The sequence below is a fragment of the Ipomoea nil genome, unplaced genomic scaffold, assembly GCF_001879475.1.
Source record: "Ipomoea nil cultivar Tokyo-kokei standard unplaced genomic scaffold, Asagao_1.1 scaffold2159, whole genome shotgun sequence".
Lineage (NCBI taxonomy): Eukaryota > Viridiplantae > Streptophyta > Magnoliopsida > Solanales > Convolvulaceae > Ipomoea > Ipomoea nil.
The window spans coordinates 658,319-684,897 of record NW_017618587.1 but is presented as its reverse complement, the minus strand read 5'-3'; the positions used below and the strand labels follow the sequence as shown (position 1 = coordinate 684,897).

At 37.5% G+C, this 26,579-nt stretch overlaps 3 protein-coding genes and 1 pseudogene across 6 annotated transcripts; 1 reads left to right on the top strand and 3 right to left on the bottom strand.

The window, feature by feature from the left end:
• Positions 1 to 1,982: 1,982 nt before the first annotated feature.
• On the top strand, positions 1,983 to 5,314 carry LOC109149630 (mitochondrial substrate carrier family protein E). The gene is made up of 9 exons (XM_019297505.1): positions 1,983 to 2,193; positions 2,377 to 2,492; positions 2,605 to 2,662; positions 2,776 to 2,925; positions 3,050 to 3,257; positions 3,411 to 3,456; positions 4,020 to 4,140; positions 4,246 to 4,318; positions 4,785 to 5,314. Exons 1-9 carry the CDS (start codon positions 2,109 to 2,111, stop codon positions 5,017 to 5,019), a joined length of 1,092 nt encoding a protein of 363 aa, XP_019153050.1. The 5' UTR covers positions 1,983 to 2,108; the 3' UTR covers positions 5,020 to 5,314.
• Positions 5,315 to 5,375: 61 nt separating this feature from the next.
• LOC109149632 (PLASMODESMATA CALLOSE-BINDING PROTEIN 3-like) lies at positions 5,376 to 9,108 on the bottom strand. 4 transcript variants are annotated; one of them, XM_019297508.1, is made up of 5 exons: positions 8,817 to 9,108; positions 8,249 to 8,494; positions 8,114 to 8,147; positions 5,708 to 5,988; positions 5,376 to 5,625 (listed from the first exon to the last, which is right to left on the bottom strand). In XM_019297508.1, exons 1-4 carry the CDS (start codon positions 8,866 to 8,868, stop codon positions 5,721 to 5,723), a joined length of 600 nt encoding a protein of 199 aa, XP_019153053.1. In that variant the 5' UTR covers positions 8,869 to 9,108; the 3' UTR covers positions 5,376 to 5,625; positions 5,708 to 5,720. The 4 variants fall into 4 exon arrangements, with proteins under 4 accessions (XP_019153053.1, XP_019153054.1, XP_019153056.1 ...); XM_019297509.1 differs by having other exon boundaries at positions 5,376 to 5,614; XM_019297511.1 differs by having other exon boundaries at positions 5,708 to 5,979.
• An 880-nt stretch (positions 9,109 to 9,988) lies between these two features.
• On the bottom strand, positions 9,989 to 14,116 carry LOC109149629 (chaperone protein ClpB1). The gene is made up of 7 exons (XM_019297504.1): positions 13,958 to 14,116; positions 12,445 to 13,623; positions 12,009 to 12,190; positions 11,291 to 11,922; positions 10,926 to 11,205; positions 10,634 to 10,831; positions 9,989 to 10,532 (listed from the first exon to the last, which is right to left on the bottom strand). The coding sequence occupies exons 2-7, from the start codon at positions 13,595 to 13,597 to the stop codon at positions 10,236 to 10,238; spliced, it is 2,742 nt and encodes a 913-aa protein (XP_019153049.1). The 5' UTR covers positions 13,598 to 13,623; positions 13,958 to 14,116; the 3' UTR covers positions 9,989 to 10,235.
• A 2,060-nt stretch (positions 14,117 to 16,176) lies between these two features.
• On the bottom strand, positions 16,177 to 26,485 carry LOC109149592 (annotated as a pseudogene).
• Between the last annotated feature and the right edge of the window lie 94 nt (positions 26,486 to 26,579).

Below are 26,579 nucleotides of genomic sequence, written 5' to 3'. Positions count from 1 at the left end.
AAGGGTTTCAATTTTTAAGTAGTCTTACTCAAGGTGTTTGCCACAATCTAAATAGATCGGAGTCCATCATAGGACAGAGCAAAGTCTGATATTAACCAAGCGTTCAATCGGTCTAATAAAAACACTATAACTCTGTTTAGTAAATAGCTGTTAGCTGTTAGCTGATTGAGTTAATTATATGGTATAACTAGTTGATAATATTAGCTGATTGTAAAAATGTGTTTAGTAAATTAGAAGCTGATAGTTGTTTGGTATAATTTATTTGCTAAAAAACTAATTGAAAAAGTTCTTTGAAGAGCTTTTTAAATTTTAACATTTTGAAATACAAAAAACTAATTAACTAAACATCAACTAAGTCAAATAATTAACTGTGATTAAATAAATTAAAATTTATCTATAAGTTAACTATTTTACCATGGTTATGTATTACGGAGTATAAAATTGACTATAGAAATGTTGAGAAAAGTTCAAAGAGTTAATTCCGCCATTGGTCCTCCAACTATGTTGATTTTTCACAATTGATCCTCGACTTTTAATTTGGACAATTTAGACACTTGACTTTCGAAATCTTTCCAATGTTGGTCCTTCCGTCATCTTACCGTTAGTTAGGTGTTAAGTTTTGGGTTAAAATCGTCATTATTATTGCTTGGGTTCATTTTTCCTCTTCGTTCATCTCTTCAATTGCCCAAACCTACTGACACAGTACACCGGCACCTTCTCCGATCCCTCACGATTTGCTGCAAAAAAACCCTCTCAAATTGCCTCCACCATCCACAACTGCGGAACAATTTATGGAAAACGAGATCAATGCAATAAGATCTAGCCTTTTAGAAAAAAAAAAATCTTTAGGTAGAGAAGAAGCAGTATAGGAATGTTTTGCAGGATTTCATTTAGAACAATTTCACAGTGAGCAATGGAGGCACAAGTCTATAGCAAAGCTGGGGAATTTGAGCACAATAAATCAGTTTATGAAGACGAAATTGAAAGAAGAAAGGAAACTGCAGAATATATCATCATAGCTGCTGCTATCAAAACTCTGTTGAAGATGCCTCCACATGTCGTAGGCGTGTGATGACACTTACTTTACGAACTCGTTGAGAGTCCCCGGAATAGTACCGTCCATTCGAAGCGCACTCTCCACCTCCTCGTCTCGCCGCCGACCTTCTTCTCCGCCGTCTCCGCTTTCTCCGCCGCCTAATTTACAATACACTTCCGGTGTTCTACTCCGATCGAGGCTATCACTAGTATGCCCGAACGAGCTGCGCGGAATACCGGAGGAAAAAGATAGGCGTAATTGACGAGCGAGCTTAACCTTGGAGGACACAGATATTCGCCGCCAGCGATGATGGTGTCGGAGAGGCTTCCCGAGAGGGAGAACGAACGGTGGCGATACCGACGAGAGAGAATCCATAATCCAAATTAAGAACAACGATTGCATGCTTTCCTCAACACTCCACACTCAGATCCAATATATGAAACGAAAGCAGAGGAAGACGTAACAAAAAAAATCTTGCCATTCACTCCATCTCTGTAGATATTTTTTTCTCTGATTCCAGGTTGGGCCAAGTTGAATCTCCTCTCTCGCTGGTGGATCTGTCGGCGTTGTCCTCCTATAATTTTCTGGTAGAGAATGATTACAAGGAAATAGACGGTGAATTATACTCAAACATGTAAATTGACTACTTTACCCCTCAAACTAACATTCACTTAACCTTCAATTGACGGAAGGACCAACATTGGAAAGATTTCAAAAGTCAAGTGTCTAAATTGTCCAAATTAAAAGTCAGGGATCAATTGTGAAAAATCAACATAGTCGGAAGACCATTGCTGGAATTAACTCAAGTTCAAATTAATGATTTTACCTACTCAGTCAATATTCAAAAAAAGAAATAAAAAAATAACCCACTCAGTCAATAATTACTTGCATATTGTCAAAGACGCGGTTGAATTTTTGTTTAACTGCTCGGTAAGTCTTTTGGAGGGAACCATTTTGGGCAATATTGGAATTGAGATTTACCCCTTCCCGCAAGCAAGCACCTCGTCTTCTTCAAAGTCACCAAAAACCTCTCGAAAACCCTAACGCTTTCCCCCGGCTGCACAGTTCATCAATGGCGTCCTCAAGTCCAACTTCTAAACATTCATCAAAAGCTCTAACAGCTCATCCTAACAACTCAACCCGCAACCAGTTTTTCGGTAAGCACCATGATAATATATTAGTGAGTTTATACATATAATCTCTAATAAATGCTTAATACGACTCCACTGGCAACGATTAGATGTTTGCTCCTGGCGGATGAGATGAGCTATTTTGAGGTGGAAGTGTCTGAATATATTGTTGTTTGTTCTGTGCATTCTCATTTTCATTTTCATCTGCAGTTTGGAGGGAGTTCGTATGGGGTGCAATTGCCGGAGCTTTTGGGGAAGGAATGATGCACCCGATGGATACCATTAAAACTCGCATTCAAAGCCAAGCCATTCTCAGTGGGTCTCAGGTAGCAATATCAAACAATGATAAATAATCATTCCTCATTGATTCTCTGTGATCGAGTTGTTACAAATTACAAAATATATAGATGACTGCAACTGTAATTTGATTATTTCCAGAACCAGAAAAGTGTATTACAGATGATCCGAACTGTTTGGGCTAAAGATAGTTTAGCTGGTACACCATTTCCTCTTGATTTTTTTTTTTTTTTCCAATTGGGCTAAATATTAATCTGGAGTTCTGTATTCATCATCAGAAGTTGGTTCTGACATAATTGATTTCTATGGCAGGATTTTATAGAGGAGTAACACCGGGAATTACGGGATCTCTTGCTACTGGAGCTACATATTTTGGGGTCATAGAGTCCACAAAAAAGTGGATTGAACATTCCCATCCAAATCTTAGTGGCCACTGGGCACATTTCATTGCTGGAGCTATAGGTAACCTTGCTTCTACCTTTGCATTTTCCTTTCACTTTGAGTTGGATTAGTCATCTGTGTTTATTGGAGTGTTGCCACACCTTTGGACTCAAAAATAAATTATTTTCTCTTTTTTCTTTTTTAGGTGATGCATTAGGTTCATTTGTATATGTCCCATGTGAAGTGATAAAACAACGCATGCAGGTCCAAGGCACTAGGAAGTATTGGACTTCTGTTATATCAAAGGATGGCTCCCACATGAAACAGGGCATGAACTATGGTTACTATTCAGGAATGTTTCAAGCTGGCTGCTCTATTTGGAAGGAGCAGGGGCCAAAGGGTTTATATGCAGGGTACATTTTGATTTTTTTTTTCTTTAAAATTTATCTGGATGCATAATTCAACATGTTAATTTAAAAAGGAAAGAAAAGAAAAAAGAACTAGTTAAGTCTAATTGGTATGATCTCTAGCTCTGATTGTAAAGTTATTTGTGATTATTTTTGCAGATACTGGTCTACACTTGCTAGGGATTTGCCATTTGCTGGTTTAATGGTACAATGTCATTGCTCTGAATGTTCAAGGATAATCCTTTTTTTTTTTTTTGCTTGGCTGCTTTTGGACAATTTTAGTCTTGTAGCAAACTTTGTGTGAATCTTATGTGAGGCCTGATGTTAGACATACCTGAAGAGTGGAGACTGCATTTAATGCCCCATCCAGTGTAGTTTTGTGGTTCATAGGGAGGAAAGAAGTTATGGCTAATGAGTTTGGTGAAGAGTAAGGATATAGTGATGCATTTAGATCATGAGAGAAGCACCATAAAGAGGATTCTTAGGGTGGTTTAGATAATGAGATAAACTGGTAAACATTGCTTGGAACCTAAAGGGGTGGTTTGGTTCTTGGAGGAGGATTTGGAATTAACAACCCCTTGGGCTGTAAGTAGATGTGTCTGGCATGCGAGTTTGGGATTTCAGCCCAAAACTGGCCTGGGTCAAACCTCAGTTTGTTGATAGGCCAGATGATTTATCCAAGAAGCAGACATTGACAATCACACTTATATTAAAGTTCTTGGGTTTAGTGAATGATTTTACTCAGAGCTTCTAATTTTCATCTTACAGGTTACTTTCTATGAGGCCTTCAAAAATATGACAGAATATGGAAGACAGAAATGGTTTCCCAACTCAAATTTGCAATTAAATAGCTCTCTTGAAGGGCTCTTGTTGGGAGGACTGGCTGGGGGTAAGCATTTCATGGTGTTGTGACCAAATGCTACTCGTTTATTGCATTTGAATTATATAGAACCATGCAACTGATGTTCATTCTGATTTCACTTGCACGTTACAGGTTTGACTGCATATCTCACCACACCCTTGGATGTTATTAAAACAAGATTACAAGTGCAGGGGAAAATAGTGAGGTATTCCTTCAATCATCCTGCTGTTTATTTTTATTCCTTCTATCACCGCACATCCACTTTCACAAACGGTCTTCCCCAGAATTTCATACTGCAATTTGACTAGAAGTGGATAGATGTAACCATATGTTCACCACTAGTATGTAATGACATAATAGCTGCTTTGTCTAATTTTAGAGATCAAAAGACCCTTGATTTTTGGCATAGTTTCACGATCATTAACAATTCAACATTACCCTTTCTGTATCTGGAAAGACTAAGTAGACAGCTCGTTGGCATGACAATCTGACATCAACATCTTGAGTTAGGAACTATGCAGTGTTTGGCAAATATGAAATTCTGTCTAAAAAATCCTCTTGTTTGTCTTTATAAATACATTTTTTCCATTGAAATAGACGATGATATAACACCAACAACTGTAATGAACTCCATTTAACGTCTTCTCTTTTCAAATTCTGTACGCTTCCAGGTATAGTGGTTGGTCAGACGCGGTTCACAAGATATGGGCAACTGAAGGTTTAAGAGGGATGTTCAGAGGCAGCATTCCCAGAATTGCATGGTACTTCCCAGCATCTGCTCTCACCTTCATGGCCGTAGAGTTTCTGAGAGAACAGTTCAACGAAAGACTGGACAACAATAAACTCCCAGAAATCAAAAGTGTATCAATAGACAAAAAAGATTCAACATTTCAAGAGGTATCATAGAACAGAACATCCCATTCTACACTGAAGACTTCACCACCATATGTTACTTCCCGTGAGATTCTCGTTAATTCGATGCTGAGGAATGCCCCAAGATTGTATGATTTTGAGTAAATATACAAATATAATCTTACGTACTCCCTAATGTTTGTTTATTCGTGGATTATGCATCCTCACATGGCACGTGGGGTGCTCTGGTAGAATATTCAACATACTTGGAATGGGAATATTCCATGTCGGGAATGTTGTCGGATAGTTTTTTTTTATGACTTTAATTGCACCGTAAATTTGGAAATTAGAGCTAAGATTTGGGGAGGAGAAAATAAATGATGAAGGAAGGAAGTTTAGTAGAACATACAGACATCATTTTTATCCTCCTAGTAGTATTTAAAGAGTTACAGAACACAAAAGATACATCCGACAACATTACTAATATATGATTAACGTTCTCAGCTCCAAAGTACTAATATACAAATTAAAATAAAAATTAAAAAGAAGAAGAAGCAGGGCTGTCCAAAGATATGATACTCCTTGCACACCTGATAGTGATAGATAGTAGTAGCCGCTCATCACATCCATTCATCATTCATTCCCATCAGCAATATAATTCTGAAACAATCAGAAAATTCAATTATATTATTTTTTAAGATAAGATACGTAATGTGAAAATGTGAGAAATTAAAATGATTACCATAATATAGTTATTATTGGAGCCACCAATAGCATGATGCTACAGCATAGGATATGAGGGTGATGAAGGGGAGGGTCCCTTGTTGAGAAATCCCACCGTGGCTCATGTCGTTCATGCCGTTACCCGATGGACCTAAGCCGTTGTTGATTCCGACGCCACTGCCGCCAAGAGAACCGCCGTTGGGAGTTGTGACGATCGGGGAGCCGGTGGATGGCAGTCCGGTGTTAGTAGTGGGACTGGTTGTTGTTGTGCTGCTGCCGCCGCCACCACCACCACCACCACTATTGTGCAAATCAACCAGTCAAGATTATCACAAATTAGCCTCATATATCATACCAATAAATAATTAATGACATACTATATTTTTACAATATTAACTAAAAAGTTAATATTATTATCTAGTGTTATCTTATATCCCGTGAGCTAAATGCCCTTCATTTACCCGTGAGTTGAGCTCATTTGGTTCCCGAGTGACTAATTGCACCCAAAAACGAAAGATTGAATCTTGATAACTATAGTGTTGGAGTTTCACCCTCTATAATGGTTCTTTCACTTAAGTAGTCGTTGATTCACTAGCGGATGTGGGAGGTACTATACATTATGAGGATGTGAGGTGAACCCTAGGTGACACATTTCAGTTGACAAACTTTATTATAGAACTGACAACCTAAAGCTACAGTTGATTTCCCACAAGGCCTTGGATATGGTTTGGACTGAAATCTAACAGCTATTGGATACCAACATGTGTGCACAGCCTTCAAGAAATCATGTTTACAACAGCCACCACTCATACTATATGTATAAATATTTGCACCACCAAATACTGCTTTTGCAGCTTCAGTGTGGATAGGACAGACAGTCCTACTTCACACTGTCCACTTGCCTTTATACCCCCACCAACCTTTACAAAGGCCAAGGATTGTCCATGTCTCTAGGGTAAATGAGGGGCACCATTGTCTTTTCAATACCCTTACTTTCACTTTCCTTAATCCTTATCTTGCCCTTTGAGCAAAAGGAGCTTTGGATGCTCTCAATCCAATAATTGCACTATTTTTTTTATTTTTTTTTTGCGTAGATTTTTGAGTTTTATCGGACTATATCCTAAACCAGATAACCCTATTCCTTAGGTTCATGAGAAGGTAAAGCGTACATGGTCAGCATTAAGACCCACACCTGACTGTACACTTCTGCACAAAACGAATCAAACTCTAACACCAATCCCAGTTCAACTTGAGAAGCCTAACTCCAATCTAGGAAGTTCAACTCTAAATTACCTATGATAATTGCACCATTTTTTGAACAAGTATGGAGAATTGATGATAAAAATTTAAACTTTTTATAGTCAAAGACATCATCATCATTATGCAATTATGATCTATGAAATGAGAGACAAAAAGAAGCCATATTTAGATTAGATCAAAAGCAGGGAAGATTGGTGGGAGAATGGATAGATTTTACTTGCATGGTGTTATGCCAAAGGTAAAAGCTTCATTGTTTAATCTGCTAATTAAACTTTATTCTGATTTGGGAGATGTTTGTCCCACTAAAGTAGAAAGGGAAAGAAGGGGGCCCCACCCATTACTAGAAGGCTCCTACTAAAGCAAACACAGCTTTAGACATCATAGGAAACCTATCCTAAATAGTAGTAAATATACTAATGTTGTTCAAATAAGTGTATTTTTTAACTACTAGGAGTGGCTAATTGATTACTTGAAAGGGCCTACAATTGCTCCTTGGGATGTGTGAAAGAATCCCACTTTCATTTGAAAATTGAAAACTGAATTATCAAAAGTATATGGATGATAACAGATCAAGTAATACCAGATATCTGAGCTCTTAAATCCTAATAAGACGAGTTTGAGTAGCTGATTCAAGTTTTTATACATATAATGGTGATATATACATATAAAAATAAAAAATCCATAAGAGAAGTAGACATAATTTTAAAAGAAAATCAGATTCCTAACAAAGGCAGAAGAATGGTCCCCACCAAAAAGACTTATTTGCATAAACATTCAACACCATTTTTTTGTTATTCAACTTGGCCATAATTTGACTGTCATAAAATGGCCAATAAACTTCTGCCAGAAGGACCCCAGATAAGACACCACAAAAAACTTTACTGTAATAACGCCCGTCAAATTAACCACAAGATTACAAATTCTACTTTCAATACGATCTATTGGCCTTATTGGTTTGAACTGATCAGCTATGAACAACCTAGACTAGTTTACCTAATACACACTCTCAGGTTGTGATTGTAATTTCGCTCGTCACCCAAAAAAAAAGATGAAAACTTTACTGTAATATTACAAAATCACCATATACCCAACTTAAGAATAATAAGTTATATTAGTGTATATAGTGCAGAATATATCACTCAGTTAAGCAGTCATAGTGTCATACCTTGCACTAGAAGGATAAACACAGCCAGTCACACCTATAAATGACACCAAAAACCAGCAAATTAATACCAAAAGTGTTTAACATCCATGGAAATATTAAGAGCAAGAAAGTTAGGGTTTTGTGTTGGGAGCTCACTAGGGTCAGAGGTGGCCACAGTGGCAGTGCTGGCAAAGTCACATGCCCCAGCAGCTTGGCCCCTTTTCTGGAAATAGCTGTTGACTGCATAGTTGCAGTGAGCTCTCACTGTGTTGGGGTTGTAGCATTGCCCATTTGGTTTAATGGGGTTGCAGTCTGCCCCTGCTCCACAGGCATAGTCCAGTGTCTTCTGCAATGCTGAATCCCCCATTCCTTCCTTGCAAACACACCATGTTGCACTTCCACCTGCCATGAAAGAAAAAAGGGTTCAAGAAATATGCACATTTACTGGTGCCTCATTCTTGGTAGCATTTTCAGTTTCTCAAAAGCAAAAACAAATGAAATAAGTATCAAGACTGGAACTTTTTCAAGTGGGAACATCAGTATATAGTTTGTCACATAGAGGAATGGTTACTGAGGCAAATGCAGAAAGGATGCAGGGAGAGATTCAACTCTGTCTCCCCATATATATACTAAAAGAACACATACATACCATGGGTTTTCAAGAAAGATCTTAGCTTTAAACTGATACACAAAAATAAGGCAAAAAAAGAAGCAGAGATCTTACTTGAATGACCAGCCATGGCCAGAAGGAGCAGTGCAAACACCAAGGAAGCCATGACAGTAGTGAGCTGAGAGGACAACACAAGGTGGCTGTGTGGGCTGTTTAGGAAGTGTTTAGAATGGGTGCTCAGAAATGGTGATAAAAAGGCTGCTAAGCAGAAGATGTATAGTAGTGGGGAGTGAGAAAGAGAGGGGGGTGTGTTTGGGAAGTGATGGATCTTTCAGGCAGAAAATACAAAGGGCAAAGGTGTATGTATGTGTTGTGTAATGGTGGAGGATGGTAACAGGCTGCTCTGCTAGTACATGATGATATAGGTGGTGAGTTGGAAGTGGACCAGGCTGGTCTCTGGTGTCGGTTTGTGATTTATCACTTTTACTTTTAGTAATTTTCTTTCTTACTTTTTTGCTATCCATAACCATAAGAGAGAGAGATGTATTAGGGGACTTTGGTTCAAACTTCAAATGTGAGAGATGCCACTGCATCAACAGTACATAATAGGACTATGGAGCCATGAAACTTGGCTCAACCAGTCAAGTGTGTAGGTGTTTGATGCTCAAATGTCTTCATTTGCATGTTTCTATACTTTAAACTTTACTATACAATCTTGTTAAACTTTTCACATCTAACACAAATTAAGTTAAATCGTTTGGTCACAAAAAGAAAGTAATAGTATATATACCTTCTTTGGCACTTATTTATGTTCTTGTCTTACCGTTGAATATTGACACAACACGCACTAACTAATTCCAAAAAAAATTTAGTCGTATAGTTTTACTTTTTCATTTTTCATCTTCTTCTAATGAGATCGAAGTTGCAGCCTATTCCCCTCTCAAAATATCCAAATGTAACCCGCATGAACAGCTCAATTAGTCATAACGGTAAAATTTAAAAAAAAAAATAATTAGGGATCGAGTCTCACCAATAATATGAGAGCAACTTCTCAAAATGAAGGACTTCTTGTGCGCTATAAACAAAAGGAACTCCTTATACGCAATAAGGAAAAGTCTAATATGTGGTTCAGCTGAGTTATATGCAACGTATGGTATTCTCATACCAATTATTCATCAAATCCAAGAAGAAATATGGTGCACAACTATCTTTAATTTGTACAACAACTGAGAGAGAGGATATGGGACCTACTTTTGTCGGTCTGCTTTCGGCTGCTAATGTCTCGAGGCTAGAAATACATACATACATACATAATTAGATACATTGGACAAGTCTAACTACAATCTAATCTAATTTTGTTTCCCTCGGGGTATTAAAAGAAAAATCCTCAAGGAATTATAGACATGGCATTTTATTATTTATATATTTATACAGAAACCAACACACTCTCATCAAGAAGGAAGACAAACAACCTTAAGAAACATTCTTTTCCATACACATTAGCATGTTAATATCTGGCATTGTGTTTCTTCTTCAATCCTCCATATCAACATCGTCGTCAATTTCTTCAATTTTCAACTTTTTAACAGCTTGGGATGCATCACTCCTAGGGCCACTGGGGATGTCAATAAGGATATCGGCTTTCTGTCCGGTGGCAGCATTCACAAGCCCTCCATATTCCACCCGATATGTAAGCTCCCCGTCAGCCTCAGCCCCGACATCGATATATACTGTGGAGTTTTCATCTATCTCCCCCTTCACAAGCATCTTTGACAGCTCTGTCACTACCTTCTTCTCCAACCATCTCCTAATCGGTCTTGCGCCATAAACCTTGAAGAGTAAGGAAAACAGGGTGGGTTTGTTAAGCAATGGATGATATATACATATATAACCATATACATAGTAGAATAAAGTGAAGTTCATTCACTTACTGGGTCATAGCTCTGTGCCAGTATAACATCCAAAGCTGCCTCGCTTACGCCCAATGCAATACCTCTCTCGGCTAGACGAGCTGCCACGTCTTTTAGTTGAAGGCGGCATACTTTCCTCAATTGCTCATGAGATAAAGGATCAAACACTACAATCTCATCGAGGCGATTCAACAACTCGGGTTTGAAGTGTTTCCTCACCTGTCAAAATTGTAATATGTGATCATAATTGGTGACTGGCGTTGCTTCAATCTAAGTAAAAGCAATTTCCACCTCAAAGGTTATTACAACTTACCTCCTGCATCACCTTTTCACGAGCACTCTCCATGCTGCATTTGCCCATGAGCCCTCGTAAGAGGTACTCAGCTCCAAGATTCGAAGTCATTATGATAACAGTATTAGTAAAATCAACTGTACGACCTTGTCCATCAGTCAACCTTCCGTCATCCAGAACTTGAAGTAAGGTATTGAACACGGTTGGATGAGCTTTCTCTACTTCGTCGAAAAGTACAACACTGTAAGGTCGCCTCCTTACAGCTTCTGTAAGCTGACCACCTTCCTCGTGTCCAACATAACTGAAAATAGTATATCAGTGTAAGCATCATAACTAACTACCTGCAATATATCAACTGTAAATGTCAAAGATCTGGCTCAACTTACCCTGGTGGAGCTCCAATTAGTCGGGCGATTGAATGTTGCTCCATGTACTCAGACATGTCAATCCTAATCATCAATTTGTCATCATCAAACAACTGCTCTGCAAGAGCTTTTGCGAGCTCAGTTTTTCCAACACCAGTGGGCCCCAAGAAAAGGAATGAACCAGTGGGTTGTTGTGGCCTTCCTAATCCTGCTCTAGACCTCAACACCGCCTCCGCAACAGCACTAACTGCATGATCTTGTCCCACCACTCGTTGGTGCAACCGCTCAGCAAGGCCGATCAATCTCTCTTTCTCATTCTGACCAAGCCTTGTGACAGGTATACCTGTCCAGCGGCTCACTACTTCTGCAATTTGATCTGGTCCAACAGCCTCAGTTAACATTGTGCCCTCTTTATCCTCCTCGGATCTATTCTCAAGCTTTGCTAATGCGGCTTCCACCTCTTCAATTGCCCCATATCTCAAATCTGCAGCTCTAGCAAGATCATATCTCCTCTCAGCTTCTTGTAAAGCAATCATAAGCTCATCCCTCTTCTGTTTGAGCCGTCGGAGCTCATCGATTCGTTCCTTTTCCTTGGTGTATTTCATCAATAGAGGTTGGAGCTTGTCCCTCAAGTCATCAAGTTCCTTCCTCACCTAAAAGTTAGTAATTAATTACGGCATTAGCATATGTATACAAAATATAATCCAATAAAAGAACAATGTTTGAAGATTATCCTTACTTCAACAAGTCGAGCTTTACTAGCCTTGTCTTTCTCCTTTTCAAGTGCATGAAGTTCTACCTCCAACTGAATCCTTTTCCTCTCCAGATTATCAATCTCTTCAGGTTGACTATCAAGCTGGACTCTCACATTGGCACAAGCCTCATCTACTAAGTCAATAGCCTTATCTGGCAAATGTCGTCCTGATTTCAAAATTTAAGGGCATCTAGTCAGTAACGAAGTGAGCAAAACATATCAATACTAGAAAAACATAATGCATCTGAAAACTTCAATTTTTGTATTGTAGTGCACAGATTAGTCATTTGATGCACATCTACATGAACTATAAGACAAAGCTAATATAGGGGTAAGACCATGGTCAACAATGTAGTTTTCCTAGTTTCTAGTTTAGTGACCACAGAGATTTTATCCAAGTTAGAGATGCAAGAATCTGTACCTGTGATGTATCGAGCAGAGAGTTGGGCTGCAATCACAAGGGCTCTGTCCTGAATCTTTACACCATGATGTCCTTCATACCTCTCCTTCAACCCTCGTAGGATACTGATTGTGTCAGCTACACTAGGCTCAGCAACATAAACCTGTTGGAAACGCCTTTCGAATGCAGCATCCTTCTCCACATATTTTCTGTACTCCTCTAGTGTTGTGGCTCCAATGCACCTCAACTGGCCCCTAGCTAGCATTGGCTTGAAGAGGTTGGCAGCATCCATAGACCCCTCTGTCCGTCCAGCCCCCAAAACCAAATGTATTTCATCAATGAAGAGAATCACTTTCCCTGCTGCTTCCTCAACTTCTTTTAGAACAGCCTTCAGCCTCTCTTCAAACTCACCTCTATACTTCGCTCCAGCCACCAATGCTCCCATATCCAATGCTATAAGTCTAACATCAGCAAGATTACTTGGAACATCACCTCTAACAATCCGTTGTGCTAAGCCTTCAACAACTGCTGTTTTCCCAACCCCGGGCTCTCCAATAAGAACTGGATTATTCTTTGTCCTTCTTGAGAGAATCCGAACAACCCTTCGGATCTCCTCATCCCTACCAATCACAGGATCAAGCTTTCCCGCCTGCTCCACAAGATCACGGCCATAAGTCTTAAGTGCTTGGAATGTAGTATCCCCTGAAGCACTCTCAACCTTTCTCCCCTCCTTTCCTCGAAGCTTCTCAACCTCAGATTTCACTCTAGTTGCACTAACCCCAGCTTCTTTCAAAAGGTCCCCAATTTGGGAATCCTCCAACAGTCCCAAAATCAACTGATCAACAGCCAAATGCGTGTCCTTCCGGGACTTCTGCAATCCCTGCGCCCGCCGGATTGCCTTGATCAGTGAAGTACCAGCCGGGACTTCGTCAGGAGGCGGAGTCTGAGAGGGCAACTTCTTCAACGCCTGATTGAATACCCTCTCAACCGATTTCGCCCCTTCCTCACCACCACTGGCATTCACAATCGCTTGCCAAAAAACACCATTATGGTCGGAAAGCAAGAACACAGCCACATGCAAGGGTATAATTTGAGCATGCCCTGCGTTCATGGCCAGCTCATGAGCCCCGACAAGGGCTTCATTAGTCTTGTGAGTGAATTTCTCCGGATTCATCACACTAGATTTAATAAAATATCACTGCAACAACAGAATACACAAAATTGATCAGGATGCTACTGAATTTCTCGCACGCTAGCATCATATCCAGTGATTTCTTTGAGAACAACAGCACAGAGACAGGAACTAAACTACACAATCAAAGGAGCTGCTAAACAGAGAACCGCAGAAGCATTCATAATACAAATAACATTATTCACTAACATAAAACAGTATAAGCTTTGAAATTTTAACCTAGCCAATAAACAAATGCGCAATCCCGAGCACTATGCATGATTTCATTGCAAAAATATAAATAAAAATAAACGTAATTGTCGATCCGATACTGAATATATCAATATAGATAGATCACGTACCTGTGAACAACGAAAAAGTATAGATGGCTTTTGGTGTAAGTGTTTGATGTATTTTGTGCAGAGAATCTGGAAGTGTATGCGCTTTGAGGTGGGAGAGAAGAGAAGAGAGGTCCCATTTTGTTGAGCTGAGAAGAGAAGTCTAGAACCCAAGTAGAAACCACTAGATTTTTCTTTGCCTACTGTATTACTTCGCCGTCACACTCGCTCGACTCTTCTGGGTTATTATCTGAAGCTAGCCTTCGCCACGCCGTCGTTTCTCGCGTCTTTTGCTGTGTTTAATAGTCACTCTTTGGTTCAAGTTACACAACATAACCAAGAAAATGTGACATTTCAAAACTTATATTACTATATTTGGTTTAAGTTATTTTAAGGCATTCTTAATTCTTAATAGTGGTGAATTTTTAAATAATTTTTACAGGTGTACTTAAGAAAGAGAAAATAGTGAAAGAGGAAATAAAAAAAAAGAATCTTAACTAAAATCTTGAATTTTAAAATATTAACAAAAAATTTAAATAATATATTAATTTTGGGGTTGTTTATATATATATATATATATATATATATACTAGTATTTTTTATGCGCGATGCGCAAAAAATAGGTGCCCAATATTAATACATTATATTAAATTTTTAAATTTATTTAGATTTTAGATATTTAAATTATTCTAAATAATAATAATAATAATAATAATGTAAATCATTTTTATAAATTTGATATTTATATTTATGTAATAATTAACATATAACTCAAATATTTAATGTGTATATATTATTATTAATGAAGAAAATAAGAAAATATATGGTGGATGCATGTGCATGGTAACAATAGTGGAAAAGATAACGGAAGTTATAACGGTAGGGATATGTTTGTCCAAAATATTTTAATGTACAACCTTTATAGCATAATGTACAAAAAAACTTAACGGAAAAAACAGACATAAATTAGGGGTATAACTTTCATTCACACTTATTATGTTTTTAGATATATATATATATATATATATATATATATATATATATATATATATATATATATATATATATATATATATATATAAGGGCGCTCATATGCGGCGGGGTCTTACGGTGCGGCGGTGCGGTCAAATTTCAGAATACACCAACAGTGTTAACAATATGCACCAACAGTGTAATAAAAACACACCCCAATGAAATGTAATAAAACATCACAAAATACACCACAGACTCAAAAAAACACACCATATAACTCACCACTCCCAATGGTGTATTTCCGAACAGTGTATGGTGTTTTTACTCACACCTAATGGTGTGTGTTTGGTGATGCAGGGCTCTGTTTACTCTGTTTTGTGTGGTGTATTTCCTAAAGTTGATGGTGCATATTTGGTGAACTATTGGTGTTGCCGCACCGTAAGAAATAACCGCACCGTAAGACACTACCGCACCTGAACCCGCCTATATATATATATATATATATATATATATATATATATATATATATATATATATATATATATATATTTTAATTTCCATAATCCAAACACACCGCCCCACCCCTAGCTCCCTCTGTCGCTCTCTCCTCTCTCTAGGGTATGGATGAAATCGTCAAATATGGTGCTGAAGCTATCAATGCTGGTGGTGAAGATATAATAAAAAATTAATGAATTTGTCAAAAAAAAAATACGTTAACAGTTGTGAATTTATGATAATTGAAATTTCAAATTTAGAAAAAGAATGGATCAAATCTCATCAATCTTTAGATGATAATCGCATTGCAATTTTCAAAATGAAATTGGTGGAGAGTTAATGAGTTATATGTACGAAGCAAAGAAGTTTATCAATAAATCATTGAGGCTGGAGGTGAGGGTGAAAATCCACTAGTAGAACCCTCCCCTATGAGCAATTCTTATCTCTAATAGAAAATCCACTAGTGGGTCTTCATTTACTAGTATAGTACTGATAAGAGTGAATGTAATCCCTGAATTAGTATTGAATTCCCATCGTAAACAATTAGTATTGAATCTTCAATGATGATTCAAGTGTGTGCACTAGCACTTGTGCACTTAAGCTTATGGGTGAGCAAAATTATCGAAAAATTGATAACCGATAACTGAATCGACCGAAAATTTCGATTATCGATTACCATGTTAAAAAAAAAAAATCGGTTATACAGTTATACGGTTATTCGGTTAATTATCGGTTATGAGCTTTTATAAAAATCGGTCACCAAATAACCGATAGTTTATATATAAATAAATAAATATTATTCACTGGACTACTTACTGTTGGAGGCTTGGAGTACTGATTGCGTAAGACCCAAATGATTTCTAAAATTCCAAATGCCCAAGTGTCCAACTCCCAAACCCAATTATTCAATTATAGTATTAAACAATTAAACATTTAGTATATGTAAAACACTCTAGATTCTTGAATAGTTGAACCTCCAACCCTTTTCTCTCTAGTGGCAGAAGCAGACAAGCAGTCAAGTAGAACCCTAAGTCCTCAATTCTCCCATCCACTGTCCAGTTGTCCTTAATGAGTTGTGGCTTATTGCGGCTCTCACTCACCCAGTCACGAGTCACCCTCGGAAAGTCGCGGACTTGCTCCGTTTCTTCAAGTTCCAACTCTCACATCTCAAGGGTTCAATAATCAAAGCCATTCAAATGTAATGCAATCTAATTTCCATTTGAGTAGTTGTTCACTTTGAAGTATATACAAGATTGAAGTGTATGTTTATGAATGAAGATTGAAGTGCTTGTAGATGAATGAAGAGTGAAGTGTCTACTGAAATTTCATTGTTGATTGTCCACTCTCCGGTGTGAATTTTGTTAAAAGTTGATGAACTTTGAATTTTGAAATGTCATGACTTTGGATTTTTATGCTTACTTTAATTTTATTTACTGTGAAATGGAATATGTCATGACTTTAATTTTATTTAGTGTGAATTGTGAAGTGTCTGTTGAATTCCAGTGTTGATTGTCCACTGTCCATTTATTTACTATTTATAATTTTACATTTTATTTATTGTGGAGGGTAAATAATATCGGTTTTTCGATTAACGAAATAGCGGACCGAAACCGACATATTCGATTTCGGTCGATTAGGTGTATATAATTGATCGGTTACGTAGCAACCACCAAAGACTGAGTCAATTTTATACTGTCAGAGTTATGTAGCAATTGGAATTTCAGAGTTCTGTCATTGACTTGTACCATGTTTGTAACTTCCTGCTTCATCAGCTCTCCCCAATCAACATCTTCTAGATTAGTCGATTTTCCACCTAAAAAAATTTAGAAGGTCTAGATGTTTCAACAAATCTTTAACCATAGATTGTCATAACTCGAAATTCGATATACCATCAAACTTTGATACCTAAAATTTTCATAATTGAACTGGTTATCTCAATAATGCTCTGATAACAATTGTACTCTGATATCAATTATGTGCTCGAATTGTATAACATAAAGGCTCTTTCTCGCGCGCGGGTGGTGTAAATCAAATCCCAAAATGAGCCTCTCATTTATTAATAAATAAAGCTTGGTTATTTTAATAAATAAATAAAATTATGTGCTCTGATACCAACAATGCGTTGATACGAATTTGTTGAAGTTAATAATAACAAAAAAAAAAAAAAACTAAAATTTACGTGATTAGACAATGTACTTAATCAATGGGAGTGAAACTATTTTTTAATTCATAGTGATGGTTATGATTCAACACCTATAGATACTACAAATACCATAAATAAACATAATACAAATAGGGATACATCATTCACATGGGATGGTATTTATCAATGGCAATTCATAAAAAAACATTTTGTTAAATTTAGGTACAATTTTAAATTATTTTTTCGTCTCAAAACTGACCATTGCGACGGTCAATTTCTTCATTGTTTCAAACATTCAACTACATGCAATTCAAACAAATTAAAAACTTGGTGGCACCCCCTCAAAAATGTAAAATCAAACTTAATATCGAGTTAACCAATCAGGCAATTCGTTTTCACCTTTTGTCAAACTGCATCAAACTACATATTTAAACCACTAAACTTTATTAAAAACTCAAAGAATATAATTGACAAAAAGTTAACAGGTCACATTAGGTTAATTACTTACGTTACATTACTCCATCAGTTTGAAACTTGATGGACTCAGAGTTGACCGATATCTTCATTGGGCCCTGTCCTCAAACTGAATGCAAATAAAATTTGGCAACAATCATGCGTTTAATTTGGCAATTGGATCAGTCCTGGGATCTATCGAATCTCATGGATTAGCTATGAAAATTTTATCTGCTTTGGATCGTTTTCGTCCAAAAATACTATGAAATAAGCATTATATATATTTTTTTAAATACCTACAATACAGATTCAGTTCAATCTTGATCTCTTAAAAATTATATATAAGTAAAATAAATACATGCAAAAAACTCACCATCCACTTCAATTATCACATTGTTTGGACAAAATTTATTTCATGGGCGTCCCCTGAATCTGAAAACATCCTGGAGTTGCCCCAGCAACAAAAAGAGCCTTAACTCCAAAAACTCCAAACAAATGATTGAGAATCCGGATAATCGCATTTGGCATATTATACATAGCATTGATGGCGAAATCCTCCAGCGCCGATGGCAAAGTAACCACTATGTATTCAGAAGTTCATATAAATTGAACAAATTTCACCTTAGGCAACGCTTCAAAACATTCACCGATATCTTTACAATTAGTGAGAGTACGATTCATTCTAGAATGGACTGATGGCGGGCAGGGCAGGAAACCGTTAGGCCGTCGGTGTGGAGTGGAGTCGTGAAAACCGTCAGGCCGTCGGTGTGGAATGGAGTCGTAAGTCGTGGAGAACTGGAGAAGGTGATAAGACTCTGATACCAACAATGCTCTGATACAATTTTAATTTGATTCATGTGGAAAATGCTTGTTCGTTTTCTTGTTCTTTCTACAATGTTATTAGTATAACGACAAACTTAAGTACAATTTTAAATTATTTTTTCGTCTCAAAACTGACTATTGCGAAGGTCAATTTCTCCATTGTTTCAAATATTCAACTACAATTGTAAGCATGGTAATTAAAACTTTAACAACTGCGGCCAAACAAGATGAAACGTAAATAGGGAATCTCTTAAGTCATGATGAAAATATTCTTTATTTTTTTAATAAAGTAATACTGAACAAAAATGTAATCAGGAACCAAAGTAAGTATTTACCCCATATCAGTTTGATGAAATTCATAGAACAAGATAACTTGTCCTGATTTGAAACAAAAAATTTGCAAGTTGTGTTTACCTGAAAAATTGAGGTAGACGTCTTCGAACAAATTAAAAACTTGGTGGCACCCCCTCAGAAATGTGAAATCAAACTCAATATCTAGTTAACCAATCAGGCAATTGGTTTTCACCTTTTGCCAAACTGCATCAAACTACACATTTAATAATGTGTCAAAATCAGTAAACTTTATTAAAAACTCAAAGAATATAATTGACGAAAAGTTTGCATGTTACAGTAGGTTAATTACTTACATTACATTCTACTCCATCAATTTGAAACTTGATTGACTCAGAGTTGATTGATATCTTCATTGAGCCATGTCCCCAAACTGAATGCAGCGAGTCTTAAAAAACAACCCTGCATTTAATTTGGCATTCAGACTTCCTGCAATTGGAACAGTCCTGGGATCTATCGGATTTCGTGGATTAGCTATGAAAATTTTCATCCGCTTTTGATCGTTTTCGTCCAAAAACACTATGAAATAAGCATTATATTTTTTAAAATACCTACAATACAGATTCAATTCAATCTTGATCTCTTAAAGTTTACATATAAGTAAAATAAATACATGCAAAAAACTCACCATCCACTTCAATTATCACATTGTCAATCTGGACGAAATTTATTTCATGGGCGTCCCCTGAATCTGAAAACATCTTGGAGTTGCCCCAGCAACACATGTGCAGCAAAAGGAGCCTTAACTCCAAAAACTCCAAACAAATGGTTGGGAATCCGAATAATCACATATGTCATATTATACATAGCATTGATAGCGAAATCCTCCAGCGCCAGCGCCGATGGCAAAGCAACCACTATGTATTCAGAAGTACAAACAAATTTCACCTTAGGCAACGCTTCAAAACATTCACCGATATCTTTATAATTAGTGAGAATACGATTCATTCTAGAATGGATTGATGGCGGCAGGGTAAGAAACTGCCAGGCCGTCAGTGTGGTGTGGAGTCGTGAAAATCGTCAGGCCGTCTGTGTGGAATGGAGTCGTAGGTCATGGAGAATTGGAGAAGGCGAGAAGGCTCTGATACCATCAATGCTCTGATACAATTTTAATTTGATTCATGTGGAAAATGCTTGTTCGTTTTCTTGTTCTTTCTACAATGTTATTAGTATAACGACAAACTTAAGTATAATTTTAAATTATTTTTTCGTCTTAAAACTGACTATTGCGAAGGTCAATTTCTTCATTGTTTCAAATATTCAACTACACTTGTTCGCATAATAATGTGTCAAAATCAGTAAACTTTATTAAAAACTCAAAGAATATAATTGACGAAAAGTTAGCAGGTTACAGTAGGTTAATTACTTACTTTACATTCTACCCCATCAGTTTGAAACTTGATGGACTCAGAGTTGACTGATATCTTCATTAGGCCTTGTTCCCAAACTGAATACAGCTTAAGAGTTTTGAAAAACAATCATGCATTTAATTTGGCATTCGGACTTCCTGCAATTGGATCAGTTCTGGGATCTATCGGATCTCGTGGATTAGCTATGAAAATTTTCATCCGCTTTGGATCATTTTCGTTCAAAAAACACTGTGAAATAAGCATTATATTTTTTTAAATACCTACAATACAGATTCAATTCAATCTTGATCTCTTAAAAATTACATATAAGTCAAATAAATACCTGTAAAAAACTCACCATCCACTTCAATTATCACATTGTCAATCTGGACGAAATTTATTTCATGGGCGTCCCTAAATCTGAAAATATTTTGGAGTTTCCCCAGCAACATACGTGCAGCAAAATGAGCCTTAACTTCAAAAACTCTAAACAAATGATAGGGAATCCGGATAATCGCATTCACATTACTGAACAAAAACAAATAAATTAGGAAACCGTCAGACCGTCGGTGTGGAATGGAGTCGTAGGTCGTGGAGAACTGGAGGATGCGAGAAGGCGAGAACAGAAAAGCGGGAATTTGAAATTAGGGATTTCATATTTCAAATTATCTCTGATTTCAGCTGCTCCGTACTATATTACTTAAAATTGGGTTGACCCGAAAACCCAAATTTATAATGAGGAGCAGTAAATTTGGGATGGTCCATAATTGAACTAGTTATCTCAATAATGCTCTGATAATAATTGTACTCTGATACCAACAATGCTCTAATACCTATTATGTGTGCTCTGATACCAACAATGCTCTGATACTAATTTATTGAAATTAACAAGAACAAAAAAAAAAAAAAAACAATAATAATGGTGGAAAAAAATAACTCATGCTTTAAAACAGAGCTGAGGGACGGTGGATATATAACTATAGTTCAAAGAGCACCGTGGATTATCGCAGCGATTCAAATCTTTTCGGTCTACACTACGATCAGTACTTATGCTATTATTGTAGCGGTAATTGAAGCGACGATTAATACGGTTGTCGTGGGAAAGAATTCCATCGGGAGTGTGATCGGTAGCGTGAATTATGGATTCGAATTCTCTTCTTCTTGAGTAGAGTTACCGTGAGGAGGATTGAGGCTGAGGCGAGGTCAAAAGAGCGAGGCGTCGGCCAGATGGCGTGGGGGACATGGAGTGGAAAATCGTAAACCGTACACTATAAAGCAATAGAGTCAAAATTATTTTTTCAAACATATGATTTTGTATGAAATATGTAAAATTAAAGCAATGCAACTCTAGTGCCCTAACAGTACTGTTTAATTAAAGCATTGCCAAAATGAGTACAACACACGATAAAGCGACTCAATACAACACTCAACAACACACTGTAAACCCTAAAACTGAAGCAATCAACGCAGCACTAACACTCAATAACAGTATAACACAACAATTAATAAACGAGCAGTTGAGTAGAGTTACTGTCAGAGGAACCGAGGCTGAGGTGAAGTTCGAGGAGCGAGGCATCGGGTGGATGGCGTGGGGGACAGGGAGTGGAAAACCGTAAATTGTCGGCGTCAGATATTGGAATAGTGGAAATCGTCAAGCCGTCGGTATGCGGGGGACATGGAGTGGAAAACCGTCAGCGTCAGATATTGCGTGGAAACCGCCAGGCCGTCGATGTGAAGCGGAGTCGTAGGCCGTCAAGAAGGCGAGAACAGAAATGCGAGAATTAGGGATTTCGAATTCTCTTCTTCTCGATTTCAAATACTCCGAACTATATTACACCAACATTCCTTTGTGAAAATCGAGTTGACCCGAAAACCCAAATTTATAATGAGGAGCAATAAATTTGAGATGGTCCATAATAGAAAATATTACATAAAATCCTACTTTTATCCTTCCACACAAATTTTGTTTTGAAAATATAGAACTAAATTGAATTTGTGTTGATTCCCATTCAATTAAAGTTTTAGTCCATAATATATTGCGGGTAAAGATTTTGAGTTAAACTATGAAATTAGAAATTAGGAGATGCTATTTACACTGAGTCTTTATGGTGAGCTATCTTATCAGCTAGTTAAGCATAGGTCGGTCTATCTAGCTAATTCAACTCAAAATGAGTAAATGCAACCACAAGTCTATCCTCTTAATACTAAATTCGACAATTCAATACTTTTTGAGTCCACTATTTAAGTTATTGGAACAATTATGTTGTCTTATAATCTCATCACTCTTATTATAAAAATAAATAAATAAACTAGTATTTTCTACGCGTAAAATTAATATTTATATTTTAAAAAAATAACTAACAAGTTTTTATTAATTAAAATCTATATTAAATCAAATTTATTTATTATATTAATCCAATATATAATGTCTATAAATATTATTATCATTAAATAATATAAGAAAATATAAGGTGGATAGATCATAGATGGCATGGTAACAATAATAAAAAAGATAACAGAAGTTTTAGCAGTAGCGGTATTTTTGTCTAAAAAATAAATAATACAATCTTAAAAACACAATGTACAAAACGATTAGCACTAAAAACATAAACATAAATTAGGAATAACTTTGATTGAAACTTATTATATTTTTATTTCTAGACTAGACTAGAAAATAAAATAAAATAAAGCTACACAGATTTTAGAGTTTTAATAATAAAAAGTGATTTTTAAGTTATTTATCAATGTTATGATACATCACCTGTTTATAACATCTAGGACAGTCTTAGTGCCATTTCTTCAATATATATAAACACAATGTTCTAATTCTTTCTCATTTCTCACACCTCTTTAGCATCAACAGTAAAGACATAGTCCTTGTCAAAGCCCACATAAGAATTACACTTGAAATGAAGTGTATACGTCTTTTTCCCAGCTTCTGCAGGAGCAGCAAAGCGAAGCATGACCGTCGACTTCCTTTGGATGCTCATCACCATTTCGATGGCAAGCAGCTTGTCGCTTTTGGGATCACCAACCACAACCCACCACCCTTCATCTTTTTTCACAGGATACCTAGGTGCCAAAACTGGTGCCACCTCTGTTCTCCCAACCGTTACCTCCAAACTGATGTCTTCCCCACTAGCCCTCACATTCTCGCTGTCTACCACTTCGTATGACACGTCTATGTTGGGAAAGCGGCCGCTACATCGTGCAATGTCCAGCAGCTGAGTGTCCGGCATTTGCAACAGCTCACGCCTCTCGCCATCTTCCATTTCCAACAAATCAGAAACTGTCTCAATTCTCTTGCCAGGATTCTCCTGGCACTTCTTGGCTAGCTCTTTAGTGAGATGCGGGAGCTGGAGTAGCATTGAATCGCATTCCCACATGGCTTGGGTCACCATTTGGCTTACTTCCATAGCGAGGAGTGCAAGGTTGAGCCAACCGTTACTAGAAATAACATCAACCATGGCCCTAAGAAGCCTATCAGCATAAAGAATCACCAGCTGTTGGTCAGCAGCCAGATTTTCTTCACCCACCACCTGCCTACAGAAGTGGGCCTGCAGTAGAGCATTAGCCTTCACGCATGGATCTGAGTACTTTGGATTGTCAAAAGAGTAGCGATGGTCATTAACCAGACTTCTTATCAACTCCTCTTCGCCTGGCCGAATAGGAAGCTCTTGGTACTCTGAAGCTGCTGTCAGAATTTCCAGTAAATCCTTGAGCTTTGTTGTGGGTGTCAAAGAACTACTAAATCGGTCTACAGTTGTATAATAAATTAAAGTATTTTGATGCTATCACCCCAAGATTATTTGGTGAAAGTAAGAAGTCATAATCAGAATTAACACATCTGCGGGCTACCAGATCATTCAATGTTTTATCCACAATCACTGAAAGGTGCTCCAACAAGCTTTTATCATCAACAACACCCTGCAACTTGTAGTAATTTGGATTCTGAGTGAGCCTTCTGTACATGAAACTCTTGCTCATAAGGTAATAAAATTCATCCAATCCACCATCCAGTTTGCCTAGGATATATTCAGAAACCACCTCAGCATTCAAATGATCATGGACATAGTGTTGCAACTGACTTTCAACAGGGAATGCTTCAAACAAGAAGTTCTTCCAGTAATCTTTTTGTGGTGCAGGGCAGAAATTGACACCATTTTCCCTGGATGGACCCATCATCTCCGATGAGACCACCACCAGGTTTGCAGAAAATCGTAGTCCACAACACATTGAACTGCTAATGACACATACTCGTGCCCATCCATTTTTGAACAGCATCTTCACTATGTCTTGATCAGTCTTAGCCAAGCCCTCATGCAAGTAACATACCCCATAATTCAATGTTTCTTCCAACGTGCGTTCCTCAATGAAGCTTTCCTCAATGATGCTTTCAACGAAAGGCTCCACCGGATTTGCACGTTGTGATCTCTCTCGACTATCCAACCTCAAATAAGTTTTCAAACGAAAAGCAGCCACTCGTACATGCTCTCTTGAAGGAACATAAACAATAGCAGTTTTCCCACTGCTTACATGCTGTCCAATTGCAGTATAAATGTGCTTTTCCAAATCTAGCATAGCCTCTGAAATGGGAATATCATCACCCTGGATGTGTTTTCCAAGGGGCACATGCTTGGGACCAATGGGAAAGTTGAAAAGTCCATTAGAGGTAGCCCCAATCCATTCTCCCAAATCCATGGCATTCACCACAGGAATTGATAAAGCAACAATACGGATCTTCTTCTCAAGTTGACTTGAAATACATCTCATCCTGGCAACAATCACTTCCAATACATGACCACCCTGATCACCAATCAGGTGGAGCTCATCAACAATGAAAAGACTGACTTGCTGAACATGTTTCCACTGTTTCCAGCGACGGGATAAAGCATCCCATTTCTCAGGTGTGCTAATAACAACTTGTCCCTCCTCAAGAAGTTTCAGGTCAGTAGCTGTCTCCCCAGTGAGTTCAACAACTCTAACCCCTAGGCCCTCACCAAACTTCTTCTTCCAATCACTATAACGCTCCTTAGCAAGACCCTCTCTTGGAGCTATATACACTGCACGCATGACACTGTCTGACAATCCTTTCTGATGATCCCTCAAAATTGAAAATTCTGAGCATATGGTCTTCCCACTACCCGCTGGCGCTGCAACCAATACATTGTCATCAGAATTGTATAAGACATTAAAGACTTTAGTTTGGACTGGGTTGAAATATTTGAATTCTTGATATAAGGCTTCATACGCAGGATTTCTCAAAGCAGCCACAGGAAGGGGTTGCACGTCTACTAGCACAGTAGGAAGAGGAATTTTTTCTGGCCAAACAAGATGCCGGAAGGAACCTGGGAAACCAACCTCAAATCCTAACCACACATCACAAACCACTTGAATGAAGAATTGAGGGAGACAATTATAATAAACAAAGCACCTCTTTTTGCCCTGTCCAGAGGGAATGGGCTCTGATGAAAAAAGATACCGTATATCCATAGCCTCAACTGTACCAAAGGTCCAAAGTGACTTTGGTGGTTCTTGAGAACTGGAATTGCCACTGTACTTGAACCGTTTGAAATCCTGTGAATGTGACATCTGAAAACCTGGAATTTTAGGGGGCAAAACAAAATTATTTCAGCAATTTACCTAAGCCACGAAATCTCTACTTTTTGTGTTCAAATATAACGTTTAGTTTACTGGGCACCTTAACAATAATGATGAGAACAATGATAACCGTATAATAATAATTATGCATTGAAAAGAATCCAGAAATTCTATCTTCAATAACACTCTAGATTTTGTGTTCAAGGGAACACTCTAAATCGTCAATAACATTCTAGATTTGGTGTTCAAAGGAATTCTTAGTTATATATTTTGATATTAAAAAGAACAGCTAACAAAAAAAAAAAAAAAACATATGAATAAAATTCTGCAAATTAACCTAGAACATCAGTAGAGTCGGCAAAGAGCGTACCTGAATAACTCAGAGGGATGCTTGTGCGCTTCAGACAGAATTACATATGAGACTCGGCGTTCAGGCGAGCCGGCCAGTGGTGTGGTGCGTA